We start from the raw sequence: 17,832 nt of genomic DNA on the forward strand, positions 1-17,832 counted from the left end.
ACCATCGGTAGAAGTCAAAAATGCGATGGTACCATTGAAAAAAACCACTTCTACGAGGGTACCATCAAGAATTTCCCTAGATATAATTTAAATTTATATTTACTTGTATTTTAAGTCTTATTATCTTGATGTCTAAATGTACATATATCCTTACTATGATGATATTTATTAAAATGTAAATATAAAAAATATACACTATTTAAAATTTTATTCTATAATTAAATTATCATTCACCTAAAATTGGTCGTTTTGAATTAAATTAATGTATCTCATATTTTTTTTTTGAGAAACGTATCTCATATTTTGTTGTTCATCTTTTTTAAATTGAGATTATTTGTAAATTTAATTTCAATTTAATATTTATTTGTATTTTAAGTTATATTATGTGTATATCTGTCCTTGCTTCCGGCTTTTTTTTTCTAAAATAGTCGCATATGTTTTTTTTTGACCTGTTTGTGTAAAAAGTCACAAGCACGCATAGGAACTTGAAATTCTAACTTTTTTTGTGGACTTCAATTTTTTTTCAAACACTTTAATCAGTTATAAGTATTGACTCACTTCTCACAAATAGTCCACTTTTTTTATTTTAAGAAGGAAGTCACTTTTCATAAGATTTACCCAAATACACTCTATATTGAGGTATATATGTACACATATCCTCACTATTATGATATTTATTAAAATATAAATACAAAAAATATAGTACACTATATAAAATTATATAATTAAATTACCACTCACCTAAAATTATTGAAAATTTAATACGAAAAATGAGATTCTTGCCGAATTAGAGTTTTGTCATATAGTTATATATATTATTTATAGTTATTCTAATACATATGTATATAATTTTATTAAATAATAACAATTAAACATTCTAAAAATTGGCCGAGTTAACCTATTAATCAATAGTCGGACGGATTTTGATCCGATTTGGTAAAATCCGTTTAATCGATGTCTAATTGGTCAGAAATTTGAATAATGGGTCGAAAATCATGCAAAATATAGAAATTTACAAAATTTGTGAAGAGAAATTAAAATTTTAAAAATGATTATATATATTATTTTTACATATATAATATTAAATTAATCAAATAATGACCATGTTAATCATTTCGATTAATCGTCGATATTTTTATTCTCGTTTTTTATAATACTGGATATTTATTTATTTATTAAATCATAACTATAAATGTTATATACTTATATGTATTAGAGTTTTAATTATAAAGTAATTAATGCATATTAATGAAGAGACATTAATGTCTAATAAATAGGTTGGTATTAAAAGTAAATATTAATAGTGAGTAAGGGTAGTCTAGTCTTTTTGAATTAAATTATGTATAATGAGCAAGGGTACTTTAGTCATTTCGATTTAAATTACTCATAGTTGGTCTATTAGATATATAATAGATGATACTCCCTCCACTTGAGTAGTATACATCGGAAGACGAGGACATGATACGAATTTTAATCCTCTCATAAAACATAATTAAATTTATTTTTCAATTTTTTTCCTGAATAAAAATTTAACACCTTAATTTTTATTTAGAAAAAGAAAATCTTAAAATAAGTTACAAAATTTTCAATAAATCCTGAATTAGCACGTCAACCGATTAGTTCTCATTCTCCGTCAACCGATTAGTTCTCATTCCCGATCCTGAATCGGCACATCGATTGTTTAGTTCCGATTCCCGATTTTTACAACTATGCTCCTAATACATAATCTCAATCTCAATGGTAAATAACAAGTGTTTTTATCAGAATATAAATGCCTTCATATGTATCAAAGTCTTGTCTTAAAATGTGTTGAGCAACGATCATTGTTTCATCAGAGTTATGGTACAAGGTTACACTAGTTGGCTCCGATAAGTGATGGTCTGTTCCTGACAGTCGTACGGGGCCGTTTGACTGGGCTTAAAAGAAGTGACTTATTGCTTAAAGTAAAGAAGTGGATTATAAGTGATAAGTTGATTTAGACTTATAAGCTATTTAAGTGTTTGGATAAATTCATTAAAATTCATGACTTATTAGGTATAAAAATTGTTAAAATAATAATAAAATATCATAAACTATCTTTTAGAATGATGCCACACATTGTTGTGAAGTTAAATTTCGAAAAAAAAAATAAGTCAAGAAAAAAAACTAGCATTTCTAACTTCCAACTTCTCAGCTTATAAGTACCAGAAGTGCTTCTAACTTCTTTACACAAACACTCCGCAAAAAGTAGAAGTTGGCTTATAAGCTAGAAGTCGGTTTTTAAGCGGTTGCCAAACACCACCGTAGTTTAAAAGCAAGATATACTTCTTGATCGTCTTAATTTGGATGCAAAATTATGATGCCTAGATCAGAGATGCAAATTTGAATCAGGAGTGGGAATTTGGTATTTAAAACATCTCAAGTGCTGCCCGCCGCGAGAAGACGAGAACCATCACCGCCAGAATATGAGACTAGTGTTGTTTCCGCATGCTTCTCATGACAAATACATTTCATTTTATATTTAACTAAGTTACTTCAAGGCAATTACTTCCGACTCGTGAGAATTAATACCGCTTGCACGTCTCAAGTCAGGCGAATAGGAACTCCCCGAAAGTATGGCTACACTTATCAAAATACTAAACCGATTTATGCTTCAAACAAGAAAATACTTGTACACAATCTAACAACGGCAATTCTTCCAAATTATTATGTCAAACAACTCGGAGACTCAGACTAGGTTTTACCTTTATCACAATACTACAACATTTTAAGAAGTGAGCGAACTCTTTGAAACGACATCAAAGGATATACCGTTCTCCTGGAGTCTCTCCTGAAGTTCTGTTGGGCCAAACACAATCCCGGGTGGGAAAACACCTCCTTTTGGCAGGTCATCCCGTTGCTTTAGCAGAACGAGAGCACACTGAATCAGTATTATCGGAGTGGTCAAATAACCAATCTCTGGCCCTGTTAACCTTGTTATGATTTGCATATCAGGTTTTGTCTTTCCTGAAGCCAGGCTGCTATCACTAAATCCTTGTCCCACAAACCACATCTTGAACGAAGCAGCCGCCACCTCCTCTTCGGTTGGACCATTCTTTCTGAACCAACCAAGGCTAAAGAAAGATGGAAATTTCAAGAGAAGTGATCTCCCAAAAGCAAAACTACCCAATAAACCCATCATAACTCCAACACCAATAAACCGGAGAACACCTAAGAAAGACTTGGACCCAAGTTTGACCCCAAAATGAGCTGGTTTTATTGTAGACCAGAATTTCTCCCTTTTCTCAGCCTGTTCAGCACTCTCATTGGCACCTTGAAGACCATGGGGGTTCTCTGTCAGAGTTGTGAGTGTCCTTCGTACGACAGTAGCATCTGCTGAGGGAAGCTTTACAGCCCAAAGGCCTATATCCTTTTGGTGTTCTATAGTAGAACCTTTGGGAGGAGCAAAACCAGGAATCTACAATAAAAAAAATAAATATAGCTTAATATGAAAGAAAAAGAAAACATATACACCAAATCATATATGGGATAATATACTAGTTTGTGTGAAAACAATGAATAAGTTTCTTCCGCCAACCCTACATATATAATAATGTAATGTTATAATTCATGACAGGACTACAATCTACACAGCCAATAGGTAGCGCAATTGGCCAAAATGAAGCACTTTAAGGATTCATTAGTAGCAAGCTATAATATTAAAGTACCAAGGGAAATGATGAAGCATCTCTTAAATTAATCGAGATCAAAAAATCCCTTAGCGAAACTCTGATCAAGAAAGCCTTCGGCTCTACCACTTCGGCAATGTCATCAACTAAACTGCTTTACACAAATAAATCGTCTTTCGAATGAATAAAGTTGGTGAGTTACTATACTAGTCAGACATGTGATGAATTCAACTGCCATGCTCAACAGGTAAGACCTATGCTGAAACCGTGATATTATATTCACAGTGCCTGACTCATGTCATGTGGTAAAAGGAAGTTCTAAAACTTAAAAAGACAAACTACTATCCTTACTTCTCAAATTTATAGTAGAGTGGCACAAAGACTATAATCACCAGATTTGGTAAACTAAATGTATGAATATATGTTACACAATATAAGGCCAAGCAAGAAGTTCTGCAATCTTTTTCGCAATCACAATAAAAATAACAATTAGCAAATTCAAGTACCAACATTCAGAATTAAGCACCACTACAAAGCATATACGGTCTATGGTATATCATTCTGCTATCCACATAATTAAAACAACGAAAACCCAAAAAAAAAAGTCTTACAGTAGGCCTAGCTCTTCTAGGCCGAGACCTCCTCAACTCCTGCAATTTAGCAGCATTAGCAATCCCCAAGATAGCCGATTCATAAGTCGCAAAATTCCCCACCACCCTCTTATCCGATTCCAAGCTCACATACGCCTCCACCCTATTCGGCACAGCAGGCAAAACCCATTGCCTGGAATTAAACATCAACCCCAACTCCGCGGGCACCGAATCAAACCCACAAGCAGAAACCACCAAAGATCCATTCTTCACAGCCTGATCATAATAATTCGCCTCCATTCTCTCCATAAAATCAGGCTCTCCACAAATATCCAAGTAATCAGCCCCATTCCCAACACAAGCAGCCACAACAGGCTCTCCGTAAAGGCGAAAAGGGCCAACACAGTTAAGAACAAGCTTGGTCTGGGCAGCAATGCGATCAAGAGAAGAAGGGTCAGTGGTGTCAGCAGTGAGAATTGGGATAGAGGGAGGTGGGTTTGGATGGGCGGCCCAAGAAAGGGCTTGGGTCAATTTGGATTGATTCCTGCCAGCTAAAGCTAGGGACTTTAATGGGGAAGAAGGGGTGTTGAGAAATTTGAGGGCTTCTTTGATTACAAACTTGCCTGTGAAGCCTGAAGCTCCAAAGATTATGATATCATATGGGGGTGAAGCAGGGGTTTGAGTTGCCATTGTTGAAGACTGATGGGAGGGTTTTACAAGAAAGAGCAACAGTGGATAGTGGAGTATTTATATGTGTATGTATTCGTATTGATTATTGAGAGGTTGGGTCACAAAAAACTGGTGGGGTTGGTGGTAATTTCGAGAAAACATGGACAAGTTTTACTTTCGAAATGTGTGCCATTTCTGGGTGGAGCAGTACATTTTTTGAAGAGGGTAGCTGCCAGCACAAAAAGATGGGTAAAAAGTAAATGGTTCTACACGCTATGTATAGTTAGGTTTTAGTTATATCGACATCTTGGTTCTATGGTGTAGTGGTTAGCACTCTGGACTTTGAATCCAGCGACCTGGGTTCGACTCCCGGTAGGACCTCTTTTTGGTTCAAAATGTTTTGTCATGAAGTTGCCCAAAAACATGGAGTTGCAACAAAAACTTGATAGCTTGGCTCATTATATTATTAAACGATAAATATTTATGCTTTTCCGGTATTGAGATGTTAATTCGATGAGAGTTATCTCAGTCTATTTTCTAATTAGCACAACTTATCGGTTATGCATTAAAAGTTATCTCACTATCATTAAAATTTGTGTTTGCTGATCAGCAAAGCAAAAAATATAGCCAATAATTTTTCAAATAGAATTTTTAGTAGCAGGATACATATATTGGTAATACAGCTAAAACAATGTAAATTGGGACAGGGTTTTACACAGAAACCTGATGTCCAATATAAGCCGACCAAGCTGATTTCAGTTGGTTTATCTTCATAGAGTTGATCGGACAGACAGATCTCTGCTTGAAGCAGTTCGAGCCCTCCTTCAGATTTTGCTGGTTTCTCTAAACTGAATATAAGAACTTTACAAGTTACACATTTAGAGAACTAATTTTATAGATCAGGTTACACATCTAATACCTCTTAAACCTTCCTGTTTCCATGTTGAACTTCTTCATAATGTGAGTAGCGAGGACTGAGATTGGAGCCACTCTGTTCTGCTTGGGAGCTGTTGGTGCCGCTTTGGGAGCTTCAGACTTTCGCTGTTAGAAGTGGAAAATGTATGTCATGCATGACAAGCTTTACTATTCTTCTTAAAGAGAGATTCTTCCATATTGCGAGCACATGTATAGACTTCTGTAACTTGGGCCTCTATTTTCCAGGAGAGAAAGACAACTAACAAATATATTCTTAATACAATCTAGGAATATAGATTTGAAGTAAGAAAGAATACAAAACTGAGTGAACTGGAAGGACTAGTTAAAATCGGATCAAATATTATCAAACACCTGATTTTCTAACTCTACCATACTGTAACCAGCAGTCCTTTTAAAGCCTCTCTCGTTTGCAGCAGATCTTATTTGGGCTGCTGCATCCCATCTGTCATCTTCTGCATATAAGTTAGAAACCATTCTATAAGCACTTGGGTTTTGAGATTCTATTTCCATAAATTGCCTTCCTATAACCTCCCCTAATTTAGTTTTTCCATGAACTCTACAAGCAGCAAGCAATGAACTGTATGCTGAACCACAATGTTGTAGAGGAACACTTTGCAGGAAATGGTATGCTTCCTCAAGCTGTCCAGATCGGCTTAATAAGTCCACTATGCAACTGTAGTGCTCTTCACATGGTATCATAGAAAAATCTTCTTTCATGGACCTGAAGACACTCAGACCCTCTTCTACAAGGCCTGAATGACTGCAAGCTGAAAGAACTGATGTGATCGTCAACTCATCAGGGACAATGCATTCCTTTTCCATTAGTTTAAATAGGTTGAGTGCGTCGTGGCATCTCCCATGCATCCCGTAAGCAGCTATCATGGAGTTCCAGGATGCCAAATTCCGTCTTTTCATATGGGCAAACAATTTTTCTGATAAATGCAGTTTTCCAGATTTGCTATATGTAGTCAGCAACGAATTGATGACTGGTATCTCGTTTTCCATACATACTCGATACATAAAAGAATGAACCTCCTTTGCTAGGCTAAAATATTTAAGCTGAGTAAATGCTTGAAGGAGGCAGATTAATGTAACAGAATCTGGGAGTACTCCGTCTCCTTGCATAAGACAAAACAAATACATGGCTTCATCAGCATGTCCATCATTCACATAACCCATCATCATGGATGTCCAAGAAACCAAATCTTTACGTTTTAGTCTGTTGAAGACTTTCCTCGCACAATCTATGAAATGACACTTTGCATACATATAAATAACTTGATTAGCTATGTCAGTGTTTGACTCAAAATTGTGCCTAATCACATATCCGTGGATGAACTTGCCTTGCCTGATGTCTCCCAAATTAGAACATGCAGTGATTATACTTAGAAAGGTACTTTGATTAGGTTTAATACCCCGTATGACCATTTCATGGAATATCTTCATCACCTCATTGGCAGATCCACTTTGGAGAAACCCAGTCATCATCACGTTACATGAAATCACATCCTTGTCCTCTATACCATTGAAAAGTTTCAAGGCTGTATAAGTATTATTACATTTCAAGTACAAGTCAATCAGAGCTGTGATAGTAACGATATCGAGTTCTATTCCACTCCGAATTGCATAGCCTTGCACGCTCTTGCCTTCACGTAATAACCCTAAATCAGCACAACACAAAATCCCATTTGCCAAAGAAATCAGATCAGGTTTTTGTCTTTCTTGAATCATTAAGACAAAGAGATTCAAAGCTTCCTCTGGTTGCCCCAATTGCAAATGGCCCACAATCAGCGCATTCCACGAAGCAACACTTCGGAACTTCATATTACTACATAGTATCATTGCATTGTATGGTTTCCCACACTTGAGATACATGTCCATCAGACAAGTTTCAAAAACTTCTTCAAAACAACCAATTCCTCTTCTAGTAGCATACCCATGGACCGACCGACCATATTCAACATCTTGTAACTGTGCTGCAGCATGTAATAAGCTCACCAACGTCACTCGATTAGGATCAATTCCATCCATCTGCATACATTTTACAATCTCAAAAGCCTCATAAGCTCGATGATCACCAATTTTAGCATAACCACTAATCATCGAAGTATACGCAACAAGATCCTTCTCAATGATTTCATCAAACACTTTAGATGCATCCTCAATATCACCATACCTACAATACAGACCAATCAGTGAAGAACCCACAAATGGATCACTACCTAACCCAAACTTAATAGCATCAACATGAATAACACATCCATGTTCCAGCTCACCCAATTCAACACAACTTTTTAAACCAAATGTAATCACTGAACTATGAACACCTATTCTTTTACCCCTTAATTCACAATACAACCTTAAAACTTCATCAAACTGATTAGCTCTAAAATACCCAACAAGAACTGAGTTCCAAAGAGACAGATTATTATTTATAATTTTACTAAATACCCATCTCGATTCAGTTAAATATCCGAACTTGGCATATGAATTTAGAAGCTTAGAGCCCAAAAAGATGTTGTCTTGATAGCCATTAGTGAATATACAAGCATGAAGCTTTTTCAAGAAATGAATGTCACTACAGTTGTTTAAGGAAGAAACGATATTATCTAAAGTAAGTGTCTCAAAATAATGGCCCCCGTGTTGTGAAGTCGAAGTTGAGAAATATATAGACAGAGATGGGATGGAGTTGAGAGAGTTGATCTTGTTGATCAATGTACGAGATAAGAGCACATTCATGTTTGCGTTGAGTGACTGTGCTGCAGTTTAGCTGCATAAATATATTTAAATTGCGGCTCAAAATGGAAATTCAATAAAACTATCCACATCAGTGTTTTACAGATTCCGATTTATCTTTAATAATGACTAATTTTAAATCAATTTATAAAAAATACGTTTTTAATTTACTCAAAAAAAATACTTTTTTAATCACGATCTGGTTTGATTAAAACACCCTATTTATCGAAAAAATCTCCGATAAATTCTCAATAATCCTGAACCGGTCCCCAATTTCTGCAAACCATGTCCGCAGAATGTCATAATTTTATTATCATTTTCAACCATTTTCAATTGAGGTTTCTCTTGTTAACGTGAAGTTTTAGCAATTTTTTTTATAAATTCTACTTTTAGAATATCAAACATGGACTTTTATCTGAGAGTTTTATACCGTTTAGTTGAAGAAAAAGTAAGATTTAATTGTAACAAGAGCTGGGTTCCAGAGGAACACTGTTTTATAGACTAAACTAGACGCATCCATTGTCTTCATAGTGCCCTGAAATGTAGATTTCTTGTGGATCAACAGATTACAGACATTCGGAGAGTCATCAAGATGCCGGTAGAGGATTCCACCCTCACCAGGTCACTGTCTGCACTAGTCAGGAGAGTACACATCCAGATACCCAGGTTTGTGCCAGCACTTCCGGAGTTTGTTTCTTGCTAGTTGTAACTGCTTAATAGCAACACTGATGCCTAAGCGTTTTCTTGGCGTCTCGGTTGAAAATAATATCCATGATAGTCCTGCATTGCAGTTGCATCAGCTACTTGGTTTCTTCACAACACTGCAACTAGGACTATCTAAAGTCTTGCGTAAGTCTGATTGCAAAGGAATAGTTTACAAACTTAATATTACCAGAGACAAAAGTTTATCATCAAGGCCTTTATGCAGTTGTTTCCAATGTAATAGGTTCTTAAATTTGTGTAATGGCATTGCTCATGCCCTTGCTAAGCTCGCAATTATATACCATTCCAATATGATTTGGTGGCCGCGATTTCCATATGTATCCCGCCTCAAATTATGTACAATGACAACGTCTATGACATTTGTGGCAAGTCTTTTTCCCACAAAAAGAAAAAAGAAATCACATATATCCGTAGCTACTTAGCTAGCACAACCAACTCCAATCCCTGAAAACACAATGATCAAAATTCTATAATGTACTAAAAACTAACTGGACGATGAGTTGTAGAGAAGCACACAAAAGATGATATAAAAAAAATGGGTTTTGGTCCCTGAGAACTGATTGTCAGGGAGGCTTTATCTAACACACAGCTCCATTACTATCAGATCTGTATTTCAAGGGTCTGGATTGAAACTTGTTTCCTATCCGCGGAAAATTTCAGCGGATAGGAACTTTTCTTATCCGATGAAAATTATAGCGGATACTTAAAAAAACGAAGTTTTAATTTGGACCCTTGAAATATAGATCCGACGTCCCTGGAAGTGTGTGTTAAATAACCTGTCCCTGACAACCAGTTGTCAGGGACCAGGACCCAAAAGAAATTACCTTTTCTTTCCCTGGTTCTTCTCTTTTTGAAGCTAACCGTGGCTTCTGTATGTGCTTATCCTCGTTTAGCTGCAGTAGGCTCTCGGTGTATGGTTGCGTAAGAAACATGTTTGGAATCCCATTCTTCCTGACTACCTTGTTTTCAATGTCATACCACACAAGCTTTTCATCATCCACCTCCAAAATCACAACACTGCCACTCTTGGAAAATGCAATAGGCCTTAAATATCTAAAATACCCGAGTGTGCCTGATCGTTCCACAGAAAATGATTTGTGCCAGAAATTCTCTGCACCGTAACTATTCATGAGGTACACATCTGTGTGAGAAAGACAGTTATCCAGGATGCAAAGGGATCCTCCAACACTAAACAATCTCTGGCTATAGTATTTGACAGAGGTCCGATCAACAGAAGGAAAGGGAGCCTCCCTGAATTGCTCGGTCTCCAGATCAAACATAAGAATGATACTCGTGGAATTGACTGCATCCTTTATTGCCTCCCAATGCAGAGCTCCACTTGCAAACACGCCCCATGCATCTATACTAAATAGGATCGGAACATCCTTAATCTGTGTCCATGAATTGGTTTTCATGCTGTAAACGAAGACCATATGGCCAACAAGACACTGTCCTATCTTGACAACCTTGAAATCGTCATTCACATGATCATAACCAAATCCCCAGCTACTGTCCATACTGTTAAAACACGGAAACTCAGCTGGAAAAGTAGGTATCTTCCTCACCTGCCTAGTCGAAGGATTGAAAAATAAAAACTCATTCATTTCATCCATCTCCAAGCAAACCAAGCCATTGGCAGCCCCGAAAATAAAAGCATCAGCCATGAGCGGATCATTCAATTTTATAGCCGCGACATCATCCTTCCCTGCCAAACACTCTAAATCAGCCAAGTAAAAGTTTTCTTCTCCTTGAAAAATGACCACACCATCAGCATTACACTCCATAGTTTTTTTAAGATGTTTCTTTGCAAAGGCTGTGCTATCGATGACAGAGCACCATTCCCTGGACACACATCTATACCGAAGAAGATCCTTGACGCGGGAACAACAGAGAATTTCCTCGATCATATCACACGGAAGCTCCATTTTAAGAAATGTAGCTAGGATTAGTAAGCAAATAATCAATTCATGCGGAATGCTGAGATAAATAGTGTTAAGCTGTGTATAAAAGTCGTTGTTAACTAGTTGGTTCCTATAACGTATTTGAGCGGATTCCTTGTCAGTTTCTGGGAAATGCATGTGGTTCGAGGTGAAAGGATTTGTATGGACAGAAGTTGAGAAAAACAAGAAGCAACTAGCAAGAATCTTCTACTCATACTTTTCTTGTTTATCCTTTTTTTTTCTACCTTTCTTTAATTTCATTTCATTTGTCATAGTTCGCAACTCAGCTCGACATTTCCCTCGTGCAAAGCTTGTAAAAGCCACTTTTATTCTTGTATCCAGTAAGGCTTCCAAATACAGAGTTCCATTATAATTGTCTGTCTGAGGAGAGACTAGTTAGCTCACCATCTGAAGAAAAGAATCGATCCGTTGGTTTATCTGAGAATCTGATTTTATAGTATTCCTTCCTTGTAAAAAGATTTAATCTAAGAATTTCAAATTTCAGCCTTTACTTTTGACAGGAGGAATTGTGTTGACTACCAGGTAAGGACGAATAAATACCATGGTAGTCCAAGAAATCAATTTTATTAGTGACTCTGTAGTACTATTATAATGGTTTGGGTCCTGGCCCGCGTGATGGTCTGACATATATATTTTCGATCGTTGCATAAATATCCAGCGGACTAGATTATAATAATTTTTTAACAAGTCCGTTATGTATTTTTAATTAATAAATAGATAAAATACTCATTTCGATCATTTAACTATGAAAAGTCACTAAACCTTTTTAAAATATAGTTATTTGATTTGTATTTGCCTTTTTTTCCCTAAACCTATACTCCCAACTTAACGAAACATAAATACATACTTCACAAAGAATACTACTACATGTTAATTGTTTCAAAAGATAATTTGATGTCTGCACATGCACAGATTCTGCAATAAAGAGTAAATGTGAAGATGAATGCTCTTTGCAACTTTCTTTTCCTTCCCCTTTATAGTTGTCCTAATTGTGTCAAAGTCAAAATAACAGTGTATACATTATACACACACCCAACATTACATTACAGAGTTGATGTGAAACAAGGTCATTAGTTGCCAGTATTATACATGCATGCTTGAGATTTATGCTAGATCAAGTGGCCTAAACTCCTTGGTTTGCATGATTATTTCTTGCAGCCCTTTCAACTTTGAACTAAGCTGCAGAGAAGTACCTGGAAATGTTATCCGGTTCCAATGACGAGTTCAAATGATACCAGCAAATAACAATATCACAGCACCTTCTTATGACCCATAAGCCCAAGAATCTCCTCCCACAGACCAACACTGCCTACACTGCTCAGCCCAATCACGCCTGGACTACAAGCAGCAACGGTCCAGTAACCTGCTGCTATCTCATCTCTCAGTTGTTCTTTTTCCCACCCACAGTATCCATCGAAGAACCTAAAGTTGTCAACTCCAACCACATTTCTCTTCACCATTTCAGCAGCACAACCCACACTCTCTTTAGTTCCATAGTATAACCCCTTCATTACCTCATCAAAAACCCCGCTATTACCAACCCCATCACTGCCTGGCACTCCGTTGGGACTTACCAAGAACAATCCCTCTTCTAAGGGACCTCCAAAGAACAACGGCCTATCGGAGAATGTTCCTGCAACGTCTAGTGCTGTTGATCTCATTTCCTTAATGGACATTAGCGATGGCCGGTTGAGTATTATGCCAGTTGGACCAACTGGACCAGTTGATAATAGTAGGACCACTGTCCGCTCGAAAATGTGCACCCCGTTGAGCTTTTCTGTGGCAATGAGTAAGCAACCTTTCTCAGGCTCAAGGATGGTATGTGCCCACTTGTCACCGATTGAGATGGTTTGAGGCTGATTTGTCACAGTATCAGGATCAGTTGCTGAGGAAGCATCTTGTTCCTGTCTTAAAGATTGTTCTCCAGCAATTAGCCTTGCTCTAAATGATCGCCAATCAGCATCAACAAAAGGTTTTTCCTCATCTCCTGACGAAGGAGATGGTGAACCCAATTGGCAACCTGCAATCAAAAATCATTTAGATACTCAGACAAAAGTTACACGAGAGCTTCAAATTAATAAATTACTTGTAAAGGCAAATGATAAATTAAATTGATTATTATCTGCATATCAAGTTAAGGCTCTTGCATACACTAATCACTGGACAAACACAAAAGAAAATGTATTTTTCACAGAAAAACACGGCAAAAACCTACATATTCTTGAAGAGGGAAAGTTGACTTTTCTACAGGGCAGTTGATGAAGATTTTTCCTTGGAAGCCCAAGAACTTTTGCCTTGATGGAAGGTATAGGTTGCAGTGTTTTTGTCAAGGAACTCGAAGACAAAAAGCAAGCATCCATGTAGCTCAAACTATGTTATGCACTTAGATGGAGATGAAGTAGTTGTTGATGCAATTTATAGGATATGGAATGAGCTTAATTGGACTGAAGGATTGGTATTTTCAAAATTTAATAGAGACCACAGGCTCTGTGAACTTCATCCTACCTCATCCATTTAGGATTACCAGGCATGGGCCAGTTGATAGAACTGAACACGTATGTAACAAGACAATAATAAAAAGACTCACCTGTACCATTATCATAAGTGTTGGTTCCAACAAGCAGGAAAAGGATAAGAACACTACAGAGCTTTTAAGTGATGTGTCATACTCCTGGCCAATTATTCTGCTGCTTAATGTGTTTAGTGTTTTCTATTACTGGGAGTACTGGCAAGTGGGTGGAATAATCATTTTTTTTTATTTTTTTTTATCATAACGCCCTCCAGTAGTAGCAAAGTTAGGCAGAATATGCTAAAGCCACCTTGTGTGCTTCGGACCCAGTCAACTTGCCAGCAAGACATATTGTCTTCCACAATTTAAGGGGGGGAATTTTCAAGTATAAAAGCTGTAACTTGTATCGATCCAAGTCATTTTTTTGTTATTGATCTTTTGATAGAGCCTTTTCTAAACACATAATTAATATGTTAATCTTTATAAATTAATTAAAGCAGGGATCCTTTATACTGCATTCAACTCGAGCCAAACCAAGACGAGGCTTTACATATAGATTAGTCAACTGAGCTGAGTTTACCTCATCAATCTCAACACAAGCTTAAAAAATTTAGTCAAAAAATTTCTTGATTGAACTTAACAAACTAACAACCTCATAAGCTGTACCATCTGGAGCCTGTCTTGTTGAGACGAGCTTGCAATGCAAACTTGCTCGAATTCCAGCTCTCCTGATTTGCATTAGCACTTGGCAGAATCTCCGTAGTAATTTCAAACTCACAAACTTTTTCAAACAGTTACCACCAACAGAATAAACCTCAAAAATGTAACTAGATTAAGATTGTAAGGTTTTCTGGTTGATAACAGAGGACATGATGATACATTGGTCAAAGTTGCACCGTCTAGCAGAATTTCTCAAAGATTATGCTACATTATATATCTCTACCAGCACAATTCAACTGCTACAAAAAAATTTACATAAGTACATAACGTTATTTGTTTTGAAAGGTCTTTTAGCAAAAGATATAGCAAGGGTTCATAGTGCAATTGTAGCAAAACTACAGCCACTTCAATATTAGTTAGCTTACCTCAATACTGATAAGTTTTTTAAAAGCCTTATCACAGTTCATGAGCTACAGTGAGTCTGCGCCATTCCAGCAGGGTCAGTGAGAATGATGGTGTCACCCTAAAGCATCAGGACCGGAATGAATTCTGTAAAAAGTCATACAAGAATCCCAATTTTTTCAGAATTGCATCAGATAAGATTAATTCCAAAACAGTGCAGGGATAAAATAAGAATTTGCTTTCTTCACGATTGCATAAATTCTTCTAATGGTTTATCATATATAGAAGTAGACCTAGGAACACAGTATATTCCTATATTCGCTAGAATTCCACTAAACGACATGATTACAAGCTGATTCCTATAAACACTTATCAATCTTATTTATGTTATTTTATCGCTTGACAAGTTGCATCCTGTATTTCTGTCACCTTTATATCACACATAACAAGCTAATCCAAACTTTCTTAAAGTCAATGATAAAGATCAAAGAGTACAAAACTACAATATACCAATTTATTAAGAGAAGAAAAACTTTCATGCCATGTTGTTTTCTTTCTTATCTAAGAAGTTTTGGGGCTAGTTACAAATTCTATTCTACTCATTGTAAAAACAGAAGGTTTGACATCTATTTGTGTAATCCAAGTGTACATACATTTACCACAAATAAACATCAGCATCATCTTCATTAAAACCATTGGTGAAGTCACTTCAATCCACATTCAAATAATATTGACAGCATGTCAGCATTTGTATTGAGTGAGTTGTCGACCTTCCTGAATAGTATATATGCACTACAAGCAGCAGCATCAGAGTGAGCTACCCAAACTGCCACTATAATTCTCTTTAAGAATTTCATTTGCTATATAACCGTCTTTTTTAAGATGTTGACTCAGTCCATTAATCATCTGATATATCCTCACTGATTTAGGGTGTGATTTGTCGACTACAGTAAATTCATGGACCTCATTGTCCAACTCAATCAAACTAGCACCTGAGAGCTTTTGACTACCAGTGTTCTTCATCTTCAACCTGGCATCAGAAACCTTATCCCAATTCCCGGCTGCAGCATATATATTTGATAGCATAGAAAGATTCCCTGCATCATTTGGCTCTAGCTTAACTAGTTGATTAAGCACTTCCTCTGCAAGTTCCACAGCATTATGCATTCGGCAGGCCCCTAACAGTGCCCCCCATATAACATTATTTGGTTTAATTGGCATATCGTGGACAAGTTGAAATGCTTCATTAAGCCGCCCCCCACGTCCTAAAAGATCAATGATGCAACCATAATGTTCAATTTCAGGGGTGACCCCGTAATCTCTTTCCATGTTGTAAAAATATTGAATTCCATCATCAACGAAACCTCCATGTGTACAAGCGCACAAGACGCTAACTAACGTTACTTTATCAGGCACAAAACCCTCTTGTTTCATTCTCATGAATAGTTGAAGAGCTCCACTTCCATTTCCATGCATGGCTAATCCATGGATTATGGCATTCCAAGAAACTAAATCTCTAGTCCTCATTCCATTAAAAACACTCAACGCCCGATTTAAGCTACCACATTTCGCATACATATCAACTAAAGCATTGCAAACATGCACACTACACTTGTATCTACTCCTCTCAATAGTTTCATGAACTCTTTCACCTAATCCAAGCAACCCTGATTCAGCGCAAGCAGCTAAAACACTAATAATAGTCCCATCATCAGGCCTCAATAAAGCCTCTTCCATTCGATCATACAACTCAATCGCCTCCTTCACACACCCCTTCTCCGCATACCCAGATATAATTATCGTCCACGAAACCAAATTCTTCACCGGCATCTTATCAAACAGCATTCTCGCTGTCTCCATATCCCCCGCCTTACTATACCCCGAAATCATCGTGGACCAAGAAACCACATTCCTCTCCGGCATCCTCTCAAACAATTCAAAAGCCGCATTCATTTCCCCACCCTTGACATACCCATCAATCATCGTATTCCAACTCACACTATCTCTCTCGGGCATTTCATCAAACACCTTCCGCCCCTCAATCACCTCACCCGATTTCACCAACCCCCCAATCATAGTATTCCAACTCACAGTATCCCTCACCTCCATAGCCCCAAACAGCTTCCTCGCCGCATGAACACCCACCACACCGCACCTCGAATAACTATCCAACAAAGCATTAGGCACAAAAATATCAGAATAAAACCCAAACTTCTCCACATGGGCATGCACCATCCTCACAACAGACACATAAGACTGCCCAGAAAAAGCCTTTAAGAGAAAAGGGTAAGTGAAATTATCAGGCCAAACACCATCACATTGCATACGATAAAAAACATCAAAAGCCTGTAAAGGCTGAGAGTTATGAACATGAGCTCTGATCATAGTATTATACAAATGCACATTAGGTGTTTGAACTTGGTTAAATACAGAGATAGCAGACACCATTTGACGACAGTTAGAATAAGAAGTGAGGAGTTTAGTGGATATAAATGGGTCTTGATGAAGATAAGATCTGTAAATGAGTGCGTGAAGTTGTTTGAGTTGGTTAAGGTTGTTGCATTTGTGGAGTTCGGATAGTTTTTGCTCGAACAAGCGTCGTTGAGAGACAAACGTTGGAGCACGAACTGGGATTGAGGCTTGCATTTCATTACTTCTGCCGAGGCATAGCGGTTGTGTATGTGTGGATAATGGATATATAGTTTTGGCTTACACAGGAGTGAGATAAGGCAATCGGCTCTGTAACAGCATCACCAACGAGGCAACGATCTTAACAAAATAAATATTAATTTTATAAAAACAAATATTTATTTACTATAATAGTAACAGAATTTCATACAAAATATATATATAATACATTATTTGGGCTCAAAAAATAGAGTTAACTCAATATTAATTATTTAATCCTCAAAACAAGTCGAATTAAATTTAAAATAATTTTTTCAGATTTAGAACAAAAATATTGACAAACAAATATCATCATAATTATGTAATAAATT

At 36.8% G+C, this 17,832-nt stretch overlaps 5 protein-coding genes and 1 non-coding gene across 9 annotated transcripts; 1 reads left to right on the forward strand and 5 right to left on the reverse strand.

The window, feature by feature from the left end:
• Positions 1–2,583: 2,583 nt before the first annotated feature.
• Positions 2,584–5,023, reverse strand: LOC108210592 (probable mitochondrial saccharopine dehydrogenase-like oxidoreductase At5g39410). Its single transcript, XM_017381945.2, has 2 exons — positions 4,259–5,023; positions 2,584–3,436 (listed from the first exon to the last, which is right to left on the reverse strand). The coding sequence occupies exons 1-2, from the start codon at positions 4,925–4,927 to the stop codon at positions 2,747–2,749; spliced, it is 1,359 nt and encodes a 452-aa protein (XP_017237434.1). The 5' UTR covers positions 4,928–5,023; the 3' UTR covers positions 2,584–2,746.
• A 192-nt stretch (positions 5,024–5,215) lies between these two features.
• On the forward strand, positions 5,216–5,287 carry TRNAQ-UUG (transfer RNA glutamine (anticodon UUG)). The gene has a single exon. It is a non-coding gene; the product is annotated as a tRNA-Gln (tRNA).
• Positions 5,288–5,538: 251 nt separating this feature from the next.
• LOC108213128 (pentatricopeptide repeat-containing protein At1g06140, mitochondrial) lies at positions 5,539–8,644 on the reverse strand. The gene has a single exon (XM_064089135.1). The coding sequence runs from the start codon at positions 8,579–8,581 to the stop codon at positions 6,176–6,178; it is 2,406 nt and encodes an 801-aa protein (XP_063945205.1). The 5' UTR covers positions 8,582–8,644; the 3' UTR covers positions 5,539–6,175.
• Positions 8,645–8,994: 350 nt separating this feature from the next.
• Positions 8,995–12,112, reverse strand: LOC108214448 (F-box protein CPR1-like). 2 transcript variants are annotated; one of them, XR_001805627.2, is made up of 3 exons: positions 10,126–12,112; positions 9,471–9,745; positions 8,995–9,358 (listed from the first exon to the last, which is right to left on the reverse strand). XR_001805627.2 is itself a non-coding variant. In XM_017386443.2 (2 exons), exons 1-2 carry the CDS (start codon positions 11,377–11,379, stop codon positions 9,716–9,718), a joined length of 1,284 nt encoding a protein of 427 aa, XP_017241932.1. In that variant the 5' UTR covers positions 11,380–12,112; the 3' UTR covers positions 8,995–9,715. The 2 variants fall into 2 exon arrangements, 1 of the variants encoding a protein (XP_017241932.1); XM_017386443.2 differs by having other exon boundaries at positions 8,995–9,745.
• Positions 12,113–12,262: 150 nt separating this feature from the next.
• LOC108214449 (uncharacterized) lies at positions 12,263–13,622 on the reverse strand. Its single transcript, XM_017386444.2, has 2 exons — positions 13,478–13,622; positions 12,263–13,282 (listed from the first exon to the last, which is right to left on the reverse strand). The coding sequence occupies exons 1-2, from the start codon at positions 13,620–13,622 to the stop codon at positions 12,513–12,515; spliced, it is 915 nt and encodes a 304-aa protein (XP_017241933.1). The 3' UTR covers positions 12,263–12,512.
• On the reverse strand, positions 13,170–17,582 carry LOC108214447 (pentatricopeptide repeat-containing protein At3g29230). Of its 3 annotated transcripts, none has more exons than XM_017386442.2 (3): positions 15,487–17,582; positions 14,857–14,980; positions 13,170–13,282 (listed from the first exon to the last, which is right to left on the reverse strand). In XM_017386442.2, exon 1 carries the CDS (start codon positions 17,477–17,479, stop codon positions 15,641–15,643), a length of 1,839 nt encoding a protein of 612 aa, XP_017241931.1. In that variant the 5' UTR covers positions 17,480–17,582; the 3' UTR covers positions 13,170–13,282; positions 14,857–14,980; positions 15,487–15,640. The 3 variants fall into 3 exon arrangements, with proteins under 3 accessions (XP_017241931.1, XP_063945206.1, XP_063945207.1); XM_064089136.1 differs by lacking the exon at positions 13,170–13,282 and adding an exon at positions 13,518–14,727; XM_064089137.1 differs by lacking the exon at positions 13,170–13,282 and adding an exon at positions 13,518–14,730.
• Between the last annotated feature and the right edge of the window lie 250 nt (positions 17,583–17,832).

This window comes from Daucus carota, chromosome 3 (genome assembly GCF_001625215.2).
Source record: "Daucus carota subsp. sativus chromosome 3, DH1 v3.0, whole genome shotgun sequence".
In the NCBI taxonomy this organism is placed as follows: Eukaryota; Viridiplantae; Streptophyta; class Magnoliopsida; order Apiales; family Apiaceae; genus Daucus; species Daucus carota.

What these genes read in the sequence shown, in the direction of transcription:
- LOC108214449 (XM_017386444.2), bottom strand. Translation starts at nt 13,622, where the DNA reads ATGGATGCTTGCTTTTTGTCTTCGAGTTCCTTGACAAAAACACTGCAA. An exon ending in CTTTCCCTCTTCAAGAATAT is followed by an intron (nt 13,283 to 13,477) that starts GTAGGTTTTTGC and finishes TTTTGATTGCAG; the next exon opens with GTTGCCAATTGGGTTCACCA.
- LOC108214448 (XM_017386443.2), bottom strand. Translation starts at nt 11,379, where the DNA reads ATGCATTTCCCAGAAACTGACAAGGAATCCGCTCAAATACGTTATAGG. An exon ending in AAGAACCAGGGAAAGAAAAG is followed by an intron (nt 9,746 to 10,125) that starts GTAATTTCTTTT and finishes TTGTGTTTTCAG; the next exon opens with GGATTGGAGTTGGTTGTGCT.
- LOC108213128 (XM_064089135.1), bottom strand. Translation starts at nt 8,581, where the DNA reads ATGAATGTGCTCTTATCTCGTACATTGATCAACAAGATCAACTCTCTC.
- LOC108214447 (XM_017386442.2), bottom strand. Translation starts at nt 17,479, where the DNA reads ATGCAAGCCTCAATCCCAGTTCGTGCTCCAACGTTTGTCTCTCAACGA.
- LOC108210592 (XM_017381945.2), bottom strand. Translation starts at nt 4,927, where the DNA reads ATGGCAACTCAAACCCCTGCTTCACCCCCATATGATATCATAATCTTT. An exon ending in CTAGAAGAGCTAGGCCTACT is followed by an intron (nt 3,437 to 4,258) that starts GTAAGACTTTTT and finishes TTTTTATTGTAG; the next exon opens with ATTCCTGGTTTTGCTCCTCC.